General features: G+C 27.9%; 1 protein-coding gene across 1 annotated transcript; it reads right to left on the bottom strand.

Annotated features, from left to right (window-relative positions):
- Positions 1-5,476: 5,476 nt before the first annotated feature.
- On the bottom strand, positions 5,477-11,970 carry LOC103834564. Its single transcript, XM_009110635.2, has 7 exons — positions 8,113-11,970; positions 7,897-8,014; positions 7,722-7,810; positions 7,584-7,630; positions 7,391-7,482; positions 6,473-6,606; positions 5,477-6,358 (listed from the first exon to the last, which is right to left on the bottom strand). The coding sequence occupies exons 1-7, from the start codon at positions 8,185-8,187 to the stop codon at positions 5,687-5,689; spliced, it is 1,227 nt and encodes a 408-aa protein (XP_009108883.1). The 5' UTR covers positions 8,188-11,970; the 3' UTR covers positions 5,477-5,686.
- Positions 11,971-19,981: the final 8,011 nt, after the last annotated feature.

Genomic DNA, 19,981 nt, shown 5'->3' with positions numbered 1-19,981 from the left:
TCTCGTGGTATAATATATCTATAACATTCCGGTTGGTATATAGAAATACTTTTTGGCTATCTATATATGTCATCAAAATGGGTGATCTATCAGAAAAACACGGAGAAAAATCATGTGTTAATTGCAGGATCAGTAAACAAGACTTTTGAATTTTCAAAAAATTAATGCACCGTCCGTCGCATGGAATGGAGCCCACAAGCTGAGTGAGCGGGCATGGAAGGTCCATTAGTCATGGGCGATTAGGGTGTTACAAGTGGTATCAGAGCTAGTTAGACATCTCGGTTCTGATCCGAGAGGCGTCTTCGAGACATGTCTTGGTACACAACGAGGGCGTTGCATTATGTGAGAAAGGGTGAATTGTAACATTTTGGTTTGTAATATAGAGAAATGTTTCCTTTTCGATCACACATTTGTTTAGAACTCCATAATTAAGCGTGATTGAGCTAGAGTGGAAGGATGTAAGACCTATTGGAAAGTGATTTGTGATATCGAATGAGTGAGACCAAAACACATAAAAAGTCATGCGTGTAGATCCTAAAATCTACACTAAGTATTTTATAGTGATTGAAAGTTTAATCTGAGGAAGTAAAGATGATGTAGGCAACAATATCTTTAAACACAATGATATAGTCATATTCCACTAGGCAAAGATAGATTTTATCGATTAATCAGATTGAATACAACAAGAGGAATAAGATTCGATGTTACAAACGAGGTCGATGTGTGTGTATTGCTCTCTCTAGGGTTTTCTCCGTCATCTTATTCGTATCGATCGATCTCTTCTTATAGCGGATCGATTCTGGATTTCTCTTAACCTCTCCGCAATCTCCGGCTCTTCAAATCGATCTCCTTTTGCTCGTCGGAGTCGGGCCTCTCTTAATTGGTTGCGCAGCCCAAGTTACACAGGCCCAATGCATAGTTGATTGAAATTGGGTCCAACAATGTGATGATTGCAGAGTCAGCAAATAATACTTTCGAACCTCCAAAAATCTAGCTCATGTGTTGCACGAATAGGACCCACGGACTGAATGAACGGATATAGATAATCATATCCATTAGCCAAGGATAATCGGAACGTTACAATGTTACTATAGTATCATCACGGAATACAATCTCATAAGATAAGATATGAAAGCTATATTTAGGAATCTCTATTAAAGTTATAACGTTTTCGTTTTCGAGAAAAAGAACATCAAACGAAGAGGATTTTGAGGCACTCCTACAAAATAGAACAGTACTAGTTCTTAGTAATCATTTTGATCGCATTTGAAATCTGGCATGACAACTTGGCAATTCAATAACCATTATAGACGAAAAGCTTCGTTTGTTTTATTATTGACATCAAAAGTTATTCTACTACCATAAAAATAATTGTTTGGATAACAAAACCAGAATAGAACAATCAACAAAAATACTTCTCTATAAAAAAATTTGCAGTTCTAACTAAAAAGATTAGCAATTACATTTCGAGATTGAAATATGTAAAGAGTTTTGAAGGAGTGGATTTTCTTTTTAACGTTTCTATATATTTCCTTCAGCTGTGTGAAAAGCTTCTTTTGGTTTATTGTCCATAAAACCCTTATTGGAATATTGGAGTACAAATGTATTTACACAATAATTTACGTTGCAAATTATCAGTGTTGCCTTTGTTATCATTTGCCTGGGTTGTTTCTATTTCACAGTTTCACATAGTACTGTTTTGAGATATTTCACACATCAAAAACAAATTCTTAATTTTACAAATTTATTCTTATCAATACTTATGTCATTAACTAGATGATACTGACTTAGAAGGTGAGCATTTTAGAGAAAGATAAATAAAGACTTTGCTTACAAAAATATTGTACAAATATATAACGATATTATTTGTAGATAGAGAGAGTATATATTGTGTTCTAAAATACGGTCTAAACGTCTGTCTAGGCGACGTTTAGGCGTTATACGGTAGTCAACCATACTGTTTTTATGTTATATAGTGTTTTATGTGGATTTATATAATTCGGGCGAATAATAGCGTGTAGACGGACATTATGCGGTTTACGCGGATGCCTAGGCAGATTTTAAGCATTAATATTCAAAAAATAAACTATTAATATTAATATTTTATTTTATTAATGTTATTATTATATTACTTATACTTATTTTATGTATTTATGTGATTCTAGATATTAGTAAGTATAATTGTTGCAAAATCATTTTAAATTTATCATCTTTATATATTTAAAATGGATTTAATTTTTATAATTTAAAACTATTTATATATGTTAGACTATATAATACATAAAAGTGGATTTAAAATATATTTATGTTCAGTTTTTTCAAAAATAATGTATATATATATTAATCTTATACTTATATTTTGTGTAAATGTATATATCCGTATATACTCCGTTTAGGCGTCCACCTATACGGCTAGACGCTATACAATCATCTAACGCGTAATGAATGCCTAGCGCGTTTTAGAACACTATATTAATCCTTATTCGTAATATTTATGAGTTTCAAAACTTTCTTGATTCTATCTTTAAATTGTGATAAAAATGCATTTACCTTAAGAACATGATGCATTAAATACCAGGTAAAGAACATTTCGTTAATTCCATATAAGTATTATTTTATAATGTCTTCAAAAAACTTTGGGAAAATTTCTTAAATAACATTTGAATTTTTTGTCACTAAGATAGCACTCAAAAAGAAAAACAATTCAAAATAAAATTTATTAATCAATAAAACATTAAATTACCTTACATCCTAAACCATAAATATTTGTCTCACCCCTTAGATACTAAACCCTAAACTATAATCATCAAACCCTAAATTCAAACATATAAATATAGTTATTTTTACCTTTTACTGATGCTATTTACAGGAAATTTCCCCCTTATGTGTTAATTTTTGATCAAAACTTACTTTAACGTAATTTAAATGTATTTCTATTTAACTTTCTATATATTCCTTATAGGGTAATTATTTCAAACACTAAATAAACCTATCTCTCTAAATAACACGCAGGAGTAATAATGGTAAAACTGAGCTTTTGTTTAAAGTTCGGTATTGAAAATACAAACGATTATTTGACAAAATAGATATTTCCTCTATTTTATTAAATTAGATATTTTAGAAAAAAAATTGTTTAACAAAGATAGATTTTTTGTATTTTCTATGAAAAAATTGTGATTTTCAAAAAAAATTAGTTGCCTTTATTGAATTACTATTGGTTAAAAATTATTGAATACTAAAAATTACAGAAAAATATACATTTATTAGTAGTAATTTAATGTGTTTTTTTAATATATGTTAAAACACTAAAAAGTAATACTACAGTATATTTTTGTGAAAGAGGGAGTATTAAACTACAATATTTGTAAAATAAGAACGACATATGACATTTATTTCCCCCATATCAATGTCGTTGGTTGAAAGCATTTTTTTTTAAAAAAAATTGGTAAATGCAAAGTGCATTTAACTCAAAAACGACACTGAAATTTTTATTAAGTTGTTCAACGTCACGACCACGGTGTCTTAAAATGTAACAATTGACTTCGAATTCATGTATATAAACGTCGCACGTGCATTTTTAAGTTTTGTTTTTCAAAGTTGGGATTCTACTTGAAGTTAATGATCCATATACAATAGTTAATAGTTTGTTCTCCACAAAGGGTCCTTTTTCATTTTGTAATTTAGTCTAGCATATACTCTCACCGTTCATAAAAAATCCATATTCTTGAAAAAAAATTTGTTTCAAAAGATACTTATTTTTTTATTTTTAATATAATTTTTATCAATTAATAATGAAAAATTGTGAAATTCAGAAATATTAATTGCACTTATTAAAATTTTATTGGTTTAAAAATATATAAAATATAATATTACAAAAAAACTATTTATTTATAGCTAAGTTTTAATATGTTTTATAAAAAAGTGTGAAAATTCTAAAACATAAATCTTTTAGGAATGGAGAGAGTATTACATATACATCATCGGAAAACGTTGGTTAGAAAGGTTTATAACATTTTTCGAATCTAGTTAATGCAATTATCGAATTGCCAACGGTAGCAAATTAGTTAATAGTAGCGGGCGGAGACGTATAAATGGATCAAATGAGATGATGATATGCCATTAGTAATTAGTACTAATTTTATAGGGCGGAGCTATAACTCATTGTGTTGTCTATCTATACTATTATTTGCGAAGTAAATTTTCGGAATGGAGCTCTCATGTTGAAAGTTAGACTGGTTAAGTCGTTGTTACTCTTAATAAATTTTTATATATAATTAAAAATAAATTTTATGTTAATAATATTAGATTTATATGTCATACTAGATAATTGTAAATTATGATAAATTTGTCAAATAAAAACATATTTTAAAAAAAAGAAGATTTATACTATTATATATATTGTGTTGTTATCTGAAAATAATATTTCTACTATAAAAATTAAAATTTAAAAACAAATCGTTGTTACCCTTAATGAATAAAATGTATAAATAAATTAAAAAATAAAAACAAATTTTATTTGATTTAATTAGATTATTGATTAATATTAATAATAGTAAGAATTATCCAAAATCAGAAAATATAATTTAAAAAGAGAGATAATTTATGTATATATTGTATTGTTATCTGAAAAATTTTTTAGTAAGAATTTAAAAATATGAATTATATAACTAAATATTAATCAAATAAAATGTATAACTAAATTAAAAAAAAGAAACTTTAATTTATTTGATTAGATAATTTATTAAAATTAATAATAGTAAGAATTATCCAAAATCTGAAAATATAATTTAAAAAAGAGATAATTTATGTATATATTGTATTGTTATCTGAAAAAGTCTTTTAGTAAAAATTTAAAAACATGAATTATATAACTAAATATTAATCAAATAAAATTCTTAATTATATAGTTGAAAATAGAATATTGAATTATCCAAAATCTAAAAATGTAATTTAAAAAAAAAGAGATAATTTATATATATATATATATATATATTGTATTGTTATCTGAAAAAGTATTTTAATAAAAATTTAAAAACACAAATTACATAATTAAATATTAATCAAATAATTTTTTTAAATTATATAATTAAAAATATAATATTAAGTTATTTTAAGATTTATTTTAGTATAATAAATATAGTGTACAAAAAAAATTTCAAAAATTCTGAAAATATTTAAGCATACATCGCGGGTAAAACACCTAGTTATTCATTAAAGTAGAGATATGCATGTGCATGTTTATCATATTTGATTGCCATCATAGTTTTGCTAAGCGCTTCGTTTCTAAATTTAGCTTAATATTCAATTATATTCGTGGATCTGAGACGGATTTGTATATTCAATGCATGCATTCTATTTGACTTTTTTTTAACTCCTCATTCTATTTGACTAAGAGAAAAAATAATGCATGCATCTATTAGAAAAAGATGTTAAGCAACATGATGCTATTCTTTGTTTTTAGATTCTTTTGTTAAAGTGGTAGTTTGAACTTTGAAGTAACTATTTGGTGAACTTTTGTTTTTGACTCAACTAGAAACAAATGAAATTAAAATCAAGCTCATTAAATAATAAATATCATCGCAATGTAGAGTAATGGAACCGATTAATGTAGTACTTTTTCTAATTAATAGTATATACTTTGTTCCTTAATCTCGTATTTTTAACGTCATAGCTAGAAGCCTGGTTATTACCGTTGAGATAAAGACGCATGACGACATCTTACGTGCGAAGACACGACCGACACAAACCCACGTGGACCCCGCAGTTTAGACCTATAGGCCGTCTCATCGTACGGTCTCCGGTAAAACTTCAGATATGGTACGAACGCTTCACGTGATGACTTCTCGCCTCCGCCAACATTTTTTCCCCCGCGAAAAAACATCGCCGGAGACTGAAAGAAAGACGGACGTGGTGTTTTCCGGTACGTCTCCGTTTTCGTCTTCTCCTGCAACGGCGTCGAGGGAAACACACTCTTTCTCATGCATGCGGGTTGTCTCGCGTCTATTAAGCCACGCGCCGCCGGAGACGCGAAAGATAGCGACCGCGAGCTGATCGGAGAAACTTTAGAGGCCGCGGTCGAGACGGCTGCGTTAAGAGGAGACGTGTCAGTGAAGGAAAGGTACCACGGCTTCAAGGAGTTATGAGATACGGTGAACGCGAATCTTGAAGAAGCTGAACCACTCGCGACCGCTGATTTATTCGATGATGCATCGAAACGTAGGGAAGCGGATCTAGGACATGATGATGATGATGATGATGAGGATGCTAAGGAAACGTGGCTGATATCTAGCTGCTCGTCATAGTCCAGCGAAGAGATCACCGTCGTGAGCGTTGATAGCTCCACGAATGGACGTACGCCCTGTCAGTTAAGTATGTGTATCGAGCTTATTCATGTAATAAGAATTAGGGAAGAAAAAGTAAAAGTAATAACAATTAGGATGATTTATTGAATTACTGATAATTATTATTTTACCTTCCAAATGTAAGGGAAAAAAGAGGGAGGGTCAATGATAAAGGCCTTGTAAAGTCGGCATGGATAATTATCTCCTATAATTTTTAGGGTTGGTAAAAGCAGATTTGCAAAGGCAGAGGATGATCTGAAAAAGCCTGTATTAACAAGGCAAAAAAAAAACGAAGAGAATATTAATCAAGTGCCATTTATAATTAATTGTCTATCAGGTTTGAAAACAAAAGTTAAAAGATGTATTTTAGCAGAGAATAAAATTGTACTTCTTTTTCCTTCAAAAGAATGAAAACTTTAAAGGTAGAATTTTGAAAAACCTTTTGTGCAGGAAAAAAAGCATAAATCTTATAAGCGTGATTAGAACCGTATTTTACTAATTATTCCTTTTTTACTTTTATGGTAAAAATATTGTTTTTTGTAAACAAGGTCTACATTTTTTACTATAAAACATATACGACTTGAGTAAGTCTTAAGTCTCAACCCAACAAGAGAAAAAAATAGATTACATTTTATAACCAGCTGGCTTTTTCAACTTTGAGAAGTAAAATTCCAAAACGGGATTTCTTTTTCTTTATGGCTGAGTAAATTACTCAAAATTAAATAGATATGAAGCTTTTTTAAAATGATTATTAAAACTACTAAAACTTTTTCCATAAAAATATTGGAACGATAATGAAGAGATTTGGACATTTACGGTGAGTAATTACAGAGGAAGTTCAACGTTGACACATAAAGGGACACTTCGGACATCTGCATATACATATGTCCGAAATCCCACTCTCCGACAAGCCTCGATCCAAATTAAGAGAGAACACCAAATAGACCAGACCCAGAAGATTACCGTTTAGTACAGACCAACCCCACGGGCGGATATTTGGAAGCTTACCAGAGACAAAAATATTACTTAAACTACTACTAATTGCTTACTTGCATCGAAGAGAAGAACCACGCGCCGTTCCGCGTTTCTGGACATGCTCGATATTGCAGTCTCCATCGTGAACGCCACTAAACGCAAAAATCTGAAAAAGGAAGAAAAAAACGATTTCAACATTCTAAATGAAAATTAATCTGAATATTAATGTGAAAAGAGTGGATGGATTATTAATTAATCTGAACTTACTGCTTCTGAGTACGCAATTTCTGATAATCGTTTTTGAAACGGAAAATCTGTATATCAAAACCTCACCCTTGTTATCATTAAGTAACATTTAATATTATTGCCATTAGAAGATAACAATAACGAGTATGAATAAATTACTATAACGGGTCTGACGTCTCCGTCATGGCCGGCGATGTAAGCTACACCGTCGGAAAGCTCCGTCGCGAATTCCTCAGCCCCTAACCTCTCTTAACACACATAAACAAAAAGCAATAAACAAAACAAAAACGTACTATTTTAGGTTGAGATTTTATAAGTAAATCGAAGAACATACCAATTTCAATGCTTTGTCTCCAAGAAAGACATGACAGTAGTTGCTTCGCAGCTCTTTTCACGTTGTTTCCTTTCCCTTCCAAGAATCTCTCCACGCACTCTTTGTTACAGAACTTCTCCTAAAACAAATATAAAGTTGGAAGCTTTATTCATGGAATATACAATAAACATGCAGATAGATATATGCGTTTTATTAAGAAAAATTAACTAAACGTACTTGGTTAAGAGTGAGAGGAGATTGTTGTCTGAGTAAATGAAGAACAGTTTCGACTTTCTCATCTTTCTTTCCCATTTCTTGATGATATGTATATCTTTGTTCTGTTTTCGAAAGAGTTTGTGAACAGAGCAAGATGATGAAGAAGAGCCAAGAAAGAAAGAAGAAGCTGACAATGATTGTTTATGTATGTGTTACCGCAAGTGTCTTACTTGGAGCAAAAAAACCTTTGTAGTTTTCTCTCTGTCTATATAGAGTCTAGAGAGCAAAAAAACAGGCAGTATGTTGTGTTATGGAAACGGTTTCTGCCAAAAACTTATAAATGTCGGAGGAGTTATTGGTTGATGACGTCGTTTTTGCTGGACGTTGATGATGTGTGAAAATCATTGGCGGTATCTAACGCCGTTAAATGGCTCCCCTTTTGCCCAAAAAAACCTCTAGATCACTTCAATGAACACTTACTATGTATTAACTTCTCAACGAGTCAAAATATTTGTTTATTTCCATTTAAGAAACAACTAAGTTTATCTTTCAAAAATTAAAGATTTTCTTTAGAGTAGTTATCTTGCAACAATTTCGAATGCAAACCACTTTATTCAGTGTCTCGTCTCAGATGATTACTTAATCTAATTTGATTTAAGCAGCATATCTACTCCATATATAGTCTAACGTCTATATGTAACATAGCTCACGTACTTACAATGATCGACGGTGAGGTTAGCCAATTCAATGTTTTTGCCTCAATAAGAATTTGATCAAATATTGTAGTGAACCGTGTTAGTGGAACTGATTTCAGATTGAAAAAAAAAATCTAATCATACGGTGAAGATGTATATTTCTGAAGTGTTTTGTATTAGTTCAGAAAGTAGTACAAAAATAGTATAGATTTGTATCATGAAAATGGAATATAATAAAATTTGTGCACTATGATGTTTATATGTTATTTTATCTTGGAAAAAGAAAATATATCTGTTATGAAAAAATGAAAGTTTACTTTAAATGAAAACTGAAGAGAAAAAGTAAAGGAAAATATATTTAACAGAAAAAAGTTTCTTTGAAAAAAAGTTGGGAAAAAAATTTATGTTAGCTATACATAGAGAACGTACCTCATGAAATAAATGTGTTTATGCAGAAAAAAAGCGGGAGATTTTTGTTTGGTGCTTTTGTGGTTAAGCTTTTAGTGTTATTGTTATTCATTAGGTGTTGACATAGTCATTGACATATTTTCTGAAATTGAAAAATTGAAGTCTAAACTTAAAAACAAAATATTTCAGATGATCCTGATAAATTGAAGTTTAGATTCTAAAATAAGTTTAATTTAGGATTAAGTTATTTTAAAAAAATTGTAATAGAAAAGAGCGATATTTCAAAAAATTAGTGTATTTGTTTTTTTTATAGTGAATTTGAAAAAAATATGTCTTATACTTTCTACATTTTATTTTCTAGTTTCATCTGTACTTGCACATAACTTAGTGAGAAGAATAGAATGAAAATTTCCATTACAAACAACAATAAAAATATGTGCAACGTAACCTTATTAAAGTTGTCATTTACTTTGTCATCGTATCCAGATATATTTAAAATAGGGTGAGTCATAAGCCTTGTTTTGTTTACATGTCACTTCAATATAAAATTGTGATTTGAAATTAAATGTTGTTTGTTTGTTTATTGCAGAATTATATGATCGGTCCTAGATCATCTATATTATTACGATTGAAATATATTTTGATATTGTATGAAAACTTAGATAATAGATTAAATAAAAATTGTTTAAAAATAAAGATAAGATATTAAATATTTTTTATTTATATATTTAGTCACTGTATTTATTTCTCATTTACAGATTCCGTCGTTTGGAAATTTGGATAGTAGATTAAATGAGAATTGTTTGGAAGCACGAATAGCAAATTAAATATTTTTTTTATCTACACATTTAGCTATTGCATTTCTTTCTTATTTACAAATCTGCCACTTCACTTAAAATCAAATATCATAAAATTCATAATAGTTCATAAAAACCTACTGTAAAATATTAAATTATTTTTAAATAAATAAACAAAAAAATCAATAAGTTAATATATGAATATTACAATTCATCAAATTGCATCAAGTTATATAAAATTATAAATATAATATTATGTACATATAAAAATTATTATCAAATATCTATATTATAATATAATATATTCTACTCTAAATATATTTTACAAAACATAAAAATATAAATAGATATTTTATAAAATCAATGGTTTATAGATTTACATTAAACGCAAGTTAAATCCAACACTGCGCGGATCAAGATCTAATATAAATTCAAACTTAAAATCATTTTATTTTATGATACTAAACAACGATTCAATACTAATAAGCGATTTGCGAATGAATTCGAACAATATTAAAACTAACAATAACTTATGACTTGTTATTGAATAAAATGTCATATGTTGCATTGGCATCACATCAATTGATAAACGGTAGTAGTCTTCTTAACATGTATAATTTCAGTTTATGAATAAACCTGATAATTTCCAAAAAGACTAATAAGAAAGAGCGGACATGAATAGAATTTCAAAATTTATACTATAATGATCCAATTTGTTTCATCTAAATAATAATTATCCGATTTGATCTGTAGTTATCCAAATATTTGATGTTTGAATATCTGATTTTTTTTATATTTTAACCGGATATACGATTATATAAATAAATTAAATTTAAAAAAATCGAAAAATAATATAAAATAATAATAATTCTTACCTTTTAAAATTCTAATAACTAAAATAATCAATTTAATAAATAAAAGATATTGTAAAACTTATATAATAGAATTATATAATTTATCTATATGATTTTGTAAATATATGTATATATATTTATATAACAGATCGAAACAAATATTTATTTTTAAAAATATTAGTATTTATGATTTATTTTATTTTTTATGAATATTACATATTATTATTTGATTTATTTTATAAAGCTACATATATTCAAAATTTTCGGATCAAATCGAAATGAATAACGAATTATATCAAAATTTATATAGAGATTTTGCCTAGTCCTACCAATAAGACAATCTTTTATATATTTTTCTTCTACAAAAACGCAATGAAATTTGAATGAATATTCAAGCACCGTGAATACGTGAGCTAGATTTCAACCGAGTAACAAGAATCCCCTCTCTTTATTTTTGAAAATCCAACATTTTGACAGAAATTTTTGATGTGACTACTGTCTTCACTCCTGCAATGTATAGTTGCAGTTGGAAACTGTTGTACCCAATGTCCTCCATCCGGTTAAAAGTAAAATATAAACAGTTCTTTTCGTATACCAATAATGAACTAGTTCAAGTTACAAAACCCATCAATCTTGTAGGCTTATTTTTTGATCCCTTGTTTTTTATTTCTTTTTTGCCAAAATGAGTTCAGACTCTAGATCTTACTTTGTAAAATATTCTTTCATTATATGATATTTACAATTTAGTAAGAAAAAAAAAACCCATCAAATCCTAGTAAATTACTTTTGGGTGGTTCAAAGAACAGAAAACACATTGATTATAGATACATGTTAGTTGTTAAGCTAGTGAAATTTTATTATTAATATCGATTATTAAACCATTTTGTTTCCCCTTCAAACGTGTAGCTTTCTGTCTTTATAGTAACTAGAGATTTTTTCCGCGCTTCGCGCGGATTATATCTTATAAATTTATTTTATTTATAATATCATTTATCGGTTTTTTTTATTTTACATTAACTTCTTGTTTTTCCAATGTTAGTTTTTCTTAATTTAAATTTATATGTTTATAATTTTTCATTTTTCTTGTTGTAAATAGAGAATTATATTTTTTATTGATAGTTTTTTGTATGTGACATAAACTTTTTGAAATTTTAAAATAATGTTATATATAGTATGATTAACACATTAAAGAAGAAAAACATATTGAGGCACATTTTACACAGGTTTTATATGCATAATTTTAAACATTATATACGTATATATTATAAGTTTGAAACATGTAAATGCTTTCTAAAGCTAAATACTTGTTCTGAGTTTATATAACTTATTGAAAGTTTTATCTCTTTTTAAATTCAAATCACAGAAAAAATATCAAAAAGTCAGTATATATGGGTTTTTTGGGTTTTAAAATCAACACTGAAAAATTATATGAATCAGATAACAACAGTTTTATAAACAACTGGATAAAATTTGACCGAGCCAAAGATTTTCACACAATATGTTCTTTTTTCTTCAAATTGCGAAGAGCCTATAGGCACAAGAAAAAAAATCATAATTTTTGTTTTCACTTATATAACATGTTTTCTCCTTTACACACGAAGTTTATTACACTGCTATAAGCAATGGAGAACTCTATTCATATAAGATTCACATCTATGCATTTTGACAAAGAAGAATTTTAGCCATCTTTAGTTTCGGAATGGTCCAACTTCAGTCATATACACTATATTTTCTCTATGATTCAAATCTTACAATTTTAATATATGTGCAGATTTCGATGTGAAAAAGCATGCACGCCATCTATCATTCAACCTATTATTTTTTCCAAAGTAAACACTATAATCCTCGTTTGGTTAGCTCCACAAACTAATCTCTTTGGATCAGTTTACTAAAAAATATGGATACTAATGTCAGAAAAGAATATAAACACTATCAACAACAAATATTGGCACAAGACTATTTGGTTCAAGGAACATATTCCACGTAATGCGTTTATATCATGGCTGGCTTTGCGGAGAAGACTGCCAACCAAGGATCGCTTGAGGCGTTAGGGGTTAAATGTCTCAGGAACGTGCGTCCTTTGTAATCTGGAAATAGAGACTCACCATCATCTCTTCTTTGAGTAATCTTTCTCTCGCTTGATATGGGAGCCTTTTGCTGCTGAAGTTTAGATTTCTCCTCCGGCTGATCTACACTCTGTTGCAGCCTGGATCAATCAACCTCGCGTCAACGCAGATGCACATGCTACTCCAGTCATCAAGCTCTACTTTCAGTCATCCATCTACCTGCTGTGGAAAGAGCGTAATGCTCGTGTGTTCACAGCTGTCTCCTCACCTTCATCAGTCATCCTTGTCTCTCTCGACCGTATGATGCGTGACCGTCTCCTCTCTTACCCGGTAAGTTCTTCTTTCTCCTCTTCTCTACTTCTTTTTATTTTTCTTGTATAAGACTTCCTTAAGGCTTTTTTTATCTTGAGTTGTTGTTGGTTGTTTTTGTTTCCTTGCTGTAATAAGTTGTTTAAAAACAACAGTGTAACTTTTCAGAAAATGATAATCTTAACATCTTACCAAAAAAAAACAACAAATATTGACTTATTTATGTGAATATATATTTTATTTTAAATCATTATAGTTGACGAAGAAAACATCATAATTTGTACAACAAATTTTCTTAGATTCACCTCATCATACTCACCATTTTACCATTTTAATTACATAATTTTACATGAGCTTCTTCACCCTCCCCGGTTATTTTCTCTTTATTTATAACTACAATATAAAGTAATAAACTATATATATTATAAATTAATAATTTATTTATCCTTGAAGTCTAACAATTAAAAATATAACATAATTCAATATAAATATATGATTCTATTAATAAATTAGCAGTTACAAATTTAAAATTTCTAGAAATATCAAAAGTCGTATGTTAGTTAATTATTTTCTAAATGACATCTATTTTTAATTTTTTTGGATGAAAATATTTTGGCTGAGGTGGATAGTCTCAAAAGCCTTGAATTTAGTCCCTTTTATATAGTAGGACGGTATAATAAGTGTTGCATTAAATTGCCGTATTGTGTATGAACCAAAATGTCTAATGTTTACATGTTTTACATCCATCTTTTATTAAGAGGGGGGAGGGGTTATTGGTTTAAGAATTTTTAAAGAATTATGAAGTTTTAAGAATCTATGGTTATTGGTTTATAGATTTTAAAAGAATTTGTAAAATCCATTGTTATTGGTTTAAAGACTTTTAAATTCTATCAAATCTTTTGTTATTCAAAAAGTTTAGTTTTTATTCATTTTGCTATTCTATTAAATTATATGGTTATTGGGAACTATATTCTTTATATTTTTACTCATAAGCTAGACTTTAAAAATAACATATCTACTCGTAAGATTTCTGAAATCTGTATACTAATAAAAACATTCTCACGCTTTATGATATATATTTTTCTTGTTTGACATGTGACTTTCAGAAGATCTCTTTGTCGGTAAATTTCGTATTTGGTGTGTTCTAACATAATTTTTCATTTGTATGAATGGTGTCTAAAAAATATATCATTGTATGAAGATAAAAAATGATTATTTTCACAACATAACTAAGAACAAACTATGCATAACACAAATAACCAGTACCATAAAATATATTTGTCTATGTAAATACACCAAACGATAATATAATAGTGTCTCATCAAAATTCATTGTTGAAAATTTTTACAATTTTTTTTTACCATAGAAGAAAAAACTTTTGAAAAATTATATTGCGCAAATTCTTAATCTATAGAAATCAATACATAATATTTGATAGAAATTAGAAAACATTTATAAACTTTTAAAAATCTGTCGATTTCTAAAATCACTTAATTCTTTCCAAATTCTGGTTCCAATAACCCCCTAAACCTTAAACTCTAGTTTTAACGTGTCAAAGGCAGAAAAACAATTGTTGAATAAATATTCTGAAATAAAGAGACCGTTGTCGCCACGGAGGTGACTTGCTCGTATGTGATTATAGTGTTCGGAAAATTACAAATGTATCCAGTAAAATCCACATGTCAAAAGCAAAATAACGGAAAAGCTAGTTCACGTGTTTGTTTCTAGTGCTTTATATCTAGTGTCCACACACCGACAAATAAAGTCAAAGAGATAATCGATGATCTCTCTTCTGTATCAAGGCATAAAGAAAATCGTTAAAGAATGTAAAAATATAAAATAAGATTGTTTGAACAGCTAGGTTAGTTATAAACTTAGAATTATCAAAGAGACGACTATATAGTAGATAGACAGCTTTAGTCTATAGCTTCAGAAAAACAAATATTTAATGTGCCTGTTTAGCAGATGTCTATATTAGATTTGTACTTGTGAAAATTCCTGTATGCAGTTAATCCCTTAGAAATTAAGTTAATTATAAAAATTGATTAAGATGTCGAGTTTTAATCAAGATATATCCATTTATAATAACCGTGCTTATAATATCCATTACATATTTACAATATACTTAACTAAATGTTTACTACTCCCTCTATTCCTAAAAATATGATGTTTAAACAGAAACACACATATTAAAAAAACTACTTTTTGTCTAGAAAATATCATTAAAAATATAAATTTATAGTATTCAACCAATTACAAAATAGACTAATAAAATATGATTGGGTATACAGTTTTTAATAAAGTAAAAATTACCTAAAAAAAATGAAAACATCTTATATATTAAAACATCAAAATTCTGTAAAACATCCTATTTTTAGAAACAGCGGAAGTATATATCATTCTTTGACGTGCTATCTAAAATTCATCAAAATTTTAAATTAATTGAAGGCAATATAGGATTTCAATCGAGTTCTTAATTTTTTTTTGGAAAATTATATTTGAACCTCTTTTTGTTTGTTAAGATATTTTTTACCCACTTTTCAAAATTCAAAATCTAAATATCTGATTTTATTGCATCGATGGTCCTCACTATTCCATATACAATGTGGAAGTGGTGGGGATAAGCAAAGTGATTATGTAATTATGATGATTAATCATTAAGGTCACCTTGAATGGATTTGATTTTAAGAAGTTAACAAGGTGAGACAATTTTGTGAGAAATAGCAAATTTCAGTTTTTTGTTATTTAAAAGCGAAAATGTATTTGATGAAAGCTATTAATATTTTGATATATAATTTGAATGGATAGTTCAGAAGTGAATGTATACTTTTTTCTACAATTTAAATTTTGAAAGCTTAAGTTGGTGTTTTTTGTATTCAATCCAGAGAGGGCAGGGGGAAATGGAAGTATTATTTATATATAAATTGTTTGTTTGGTCAAAATTCACAAACCTGAACGAATCACTTAACTAATACCACATATCATTTAGTTTAGACTAATCTCATAACATTGTAAATCATAATATACGATTTATTTTGATCGACAGACAAAAGTTAGTCCGATTCTATAAACTCTCTAAAGTCTCAAGTCTCAACTGGTAGAAAACATCATTAACTTAGTTAGGCACCTAGGCCTTTGATGGGCTTGCTTGTGGAATCTACTCATTCTAACACATTTAATCTTGGGCTCTTAAGACACAAGTTTGAACTTGAGTTTATTACTCAACTAATAATTTTGGGAACCGATTTTAGTTCAAATTATTCTATATTATTTAATTACCAATTTAAACATTTTCAAATGTATGGTTGTCTCTAATAAAAACTATAAAGGTCACTCAAAATCATATTCTGGTTCAGATGAGATTTTTAATATATCGAAAGTAAGTTTGATGAAACTTGAAGTTAGAATACAACCAGTCAACAAACACAACTTGTGCTTCTACTTTTACCAGACATTGAATATTTCGGAAAATACTTATATAATATAGTAAAACACGAATTCACTTGCATGTTAAAATCAACAAGACACAAATCTTTTAAACATATATCAAATCACGTTTAGATCAAATCTTCCTAAACTACAAGTAGAGGAGAAAACACCGAAACTAGTCATTATGCAAAATGTTTATTATTTTTTGGAAATTGAGTTGTTTAATCAGAATCACTCGTTGGAAAGGAAAAGTTAATTAGACATAAGAACAATTATATACTTATACTTAGAGACATCAATTCCAGTATCCATTTGGATCGTCTACATAAACCATTATTTTTAGACAATAACTGGTCTATATAATGGAAAGCGACCCAAAATATGATCGTTCATACCTAATAAAAACTATGTCTATTTGGATGGTTGACAAAAAAAAAAAAGTCTATTTGGATGTCCATAAACGTCCAAAATTTTATAATTTTTTTTTAAGTTTTTCTGTTGAAATCAATAAATTATACTTTTTTAAAAAAATATTACGATTTCCTGGAATAACTGTATAATTCTCTGAGAACCGTTAGTTTATGAGTCATACAAACTATTTTTTTTTAAAGTAGATTATCTATTTTCGTGTATGTATGTTTGTACAAACCAGGAAAGTTGGTGTTTGTGAGATGGATTTAGAAATAAGGAAATGAAAAGATAATCGACGACTTATAAGGCACCCTAACATTACCAAAGCTGTCTCTCCACATTTGTCATTTGCTTCGATATTTACTCTTTCTTCATTTTTTTTTTGGGTCAAATTACTCTTTCTTCATTTTTTTTCCAATTATTCTCAAGTAAAATCATTTTTAGAGGTTGGTCCAAATTGGTGTATCTTTAACAGGAATCAACAATTTTGCAGCTTACTGAGATTGGCCCACGCACATTTTTCTTGCGGGGCCGAAGACTGTATTAATTAAATACAAAACATTTGAGTATCATTGCTTCATTGATTATTTTAAATTTATCTTGTCATAAAAATCATTAAACCCATACAATTTTAATACTTGTTAATCTATCTCCAATGGTTCACTTTATTTTTTACTCTATAATAGAGTTGTGCTATACTCCAATAATATTTTATTTTAGAGTAGAAAATAAAATGATGAACAAACAAAAAACAATTTACTCTATATATAGAGTAAACTCATTTTTACTTTATTAGACCATTTCCAATGACTTACTCTATTTTATACTCTAAAATAGAGTAACTCTATAATACAGTTTGAGTTTACTCCAATGATACTTTATTTTAGAGTAAAAAATAGAGTAATGAACAAAAAAAAACAAATTACTCTATATTTGAAGTAAACCTATTTTTCAATATAGTACCATTGGAGCATTTTTATTCTAAACTCTATTTAAGAGTGAAAAATAGAATATGGTTGAAGATGCCCTTATAGAGTGAAAAATATAGTATAATTGAAACATTTTTATTCTAAACTCTATTTTAGAGTGGAAAATAAAATGAGTTGAAGATGTTTTTAGAACTTATAACAAAAGCGAATATACTATTTACACCATTTCCAATAGTGTCCTTCATACTTTCCTCAAAATGAATTAAATTAAATTTGAATTTTTTTCCAATGACTTCTTCATTTTTTTCCTCACAATTTAATATATTAATTTTAACTTTTTTATTTATTTCTAATAAAATATTTTATTTGATATTTTTTAAAATTATATTCACTACTTTTAAAATATTAAAATTTCAACTAAAATTTAAATATATTAAAATAAAAAATTTATCACATTAGTAAAATTACATAACCCCATATAAAAAATAGAATATTTATTTAAACAGTACTATTTTATGTCAGGTATTGTTATCTGTTGTGTTAAAATTATTTGTATACTTTTTTTTTAATTTTGGTCATACTTATGTATTCTTAATGTTATGTTTATATTTTTATTTTATTATATATATGATTATTGAGTTATAATTTTTATAATTAATTATTTAACTAACTTGTTATTTAGAATCATGTTTAAAGTTTAATCATTATGTATATATATTAAATAAAAAGTTTTAAAAGTAATCTTTTGTCAAAATTTTAGGGGTTATTATGTAAATAAAAAAATTTAACATCAAAATAAGTTTGTGAATAGTACTATTACATCATCATATCCTCATTTTCCACTTAAAATGAAGTACCATTAAAAATAGTTTTCCTCATTTTTTAATATTTTCCTCATTTAGATGCACCATTGGAAATGTTATTAGCAGTAATTTAGCTGCAACAGTTATGTAATTTTATGAAAGTGAATTTGATTTGACAAATTTATGATTCAAAATGATATATCAAAAATAGTGATCTTGTCAAATGTCATGTTTTCCATTCTTAGATCATATACCTGAATTTTATTTTTGGGTTCACCAAGAAGTTTTTTTCTTAGTTCACCAGTAAGTTTTGAATTAGAGTCCATGGTTCCTTCGAGCCAAATACCAAACAATTAATTTTATATATCTTTCATCTCTGGATCCGAATCACTGGAAAACATACATACACTATATATATGTTCTCTCTGGTTATATGATTTTCTGATTTTTTTTAATGAAAATATGATTTCTGATATGAATACCATCATATAAAAAATGAAAATGAAAACAGGCTTTTGTTTTGTTTTCTTTGATAAGATCTGGCTTTTGTTTTTGTCGGCCAAAACATGGTTATTTACCTAAGAAACATAAAATTAAGACAAACATATCTGTATATATTAATAATTAGCTAAAAGAAAAAGTAGTCAAAAAATCTATAGAGAAAAGAATGTTCTACTTATGCTAATACGTTACAATAAGCGTATAGGCAGGCACATAAGTAATGAAGCATAACATGAAAACATAGAAGGTGGCAAATTCATTCATACGATATATGAATATATGATATAAAAGAAGTGTGAAGAGAAAACATGATAGGTGAAATGGGATAGTTCTTGAGGTACAAGTGAGCTTTAAAAAGGATAGAGAAAGATGTTTGACAAACACCTAATACCAAAGAGACCCCATCACGATAAAACATTAAGTCACAGTTTCATCATTCTTCATCTATATTGCGTTATACTTCATCAAAACTCATGAACAGAAATCTAATAAACTACTATATTTTATCAAGCTGGGATCCATGTGTCACGGTTAAAAGTTTTGAGAGACTTATTTAATAAGAAATTTGTATGGTGAGATAAAAAAGAAAGGAAAGGGAGATGGAGATGGTGGCTTGGGGCATACTTAAAAAAGGAACATATAAAACACATTGATGTGGCTACCTCCATTCTCCATTATCCAAGGTGGA

The sequence above is a fragment of the Brassica rapa genome, chromosome A01, assembly GCF_000309985.2.
Source record: "Brassica rapa cultivar Chiifu-401-42 chromosome A01, CAAS_Brap_v3.01, whole genome shotgun sequence".
Taxonomy (NCBI): Eukaryota; Viridiplantae; Streptophyta; class Magnoliopsida; order Brassicales; family Brassicaceae; genus Brassica; species Brassica rapa.
Note: the sequence above shows the minus strand (reverse complement) of the source record. Positions and strands in the feature narration are given on the sequence as shown.

Excerpts from the sequence above, each read along its gene's own strand:
- LOC103834564 (XM_009110635.2), bottom strand. The coding sequence starts at position 8,187 with ATGGGAAAGAAAGATGAGAAAGTCGAAACTGTTCTTCATTTACTCAGA. Across the intron at positions 8,015-8,112 it reads CTCCTCTCACTCTTAACCAA|GAGAAGTTCTGTAACAAAGA; the intron begins GTACGTTTAGTT and ends TATTTGTTTTAG. Across the intron at positions 7,483-7,583 it reads AAATTGCGTACTCAGAAGCA|ATTTTTGCGTTTAGTGGCGT; the intron begins GTAAGTTCAGAT and ends TTCCTTTTTCAG.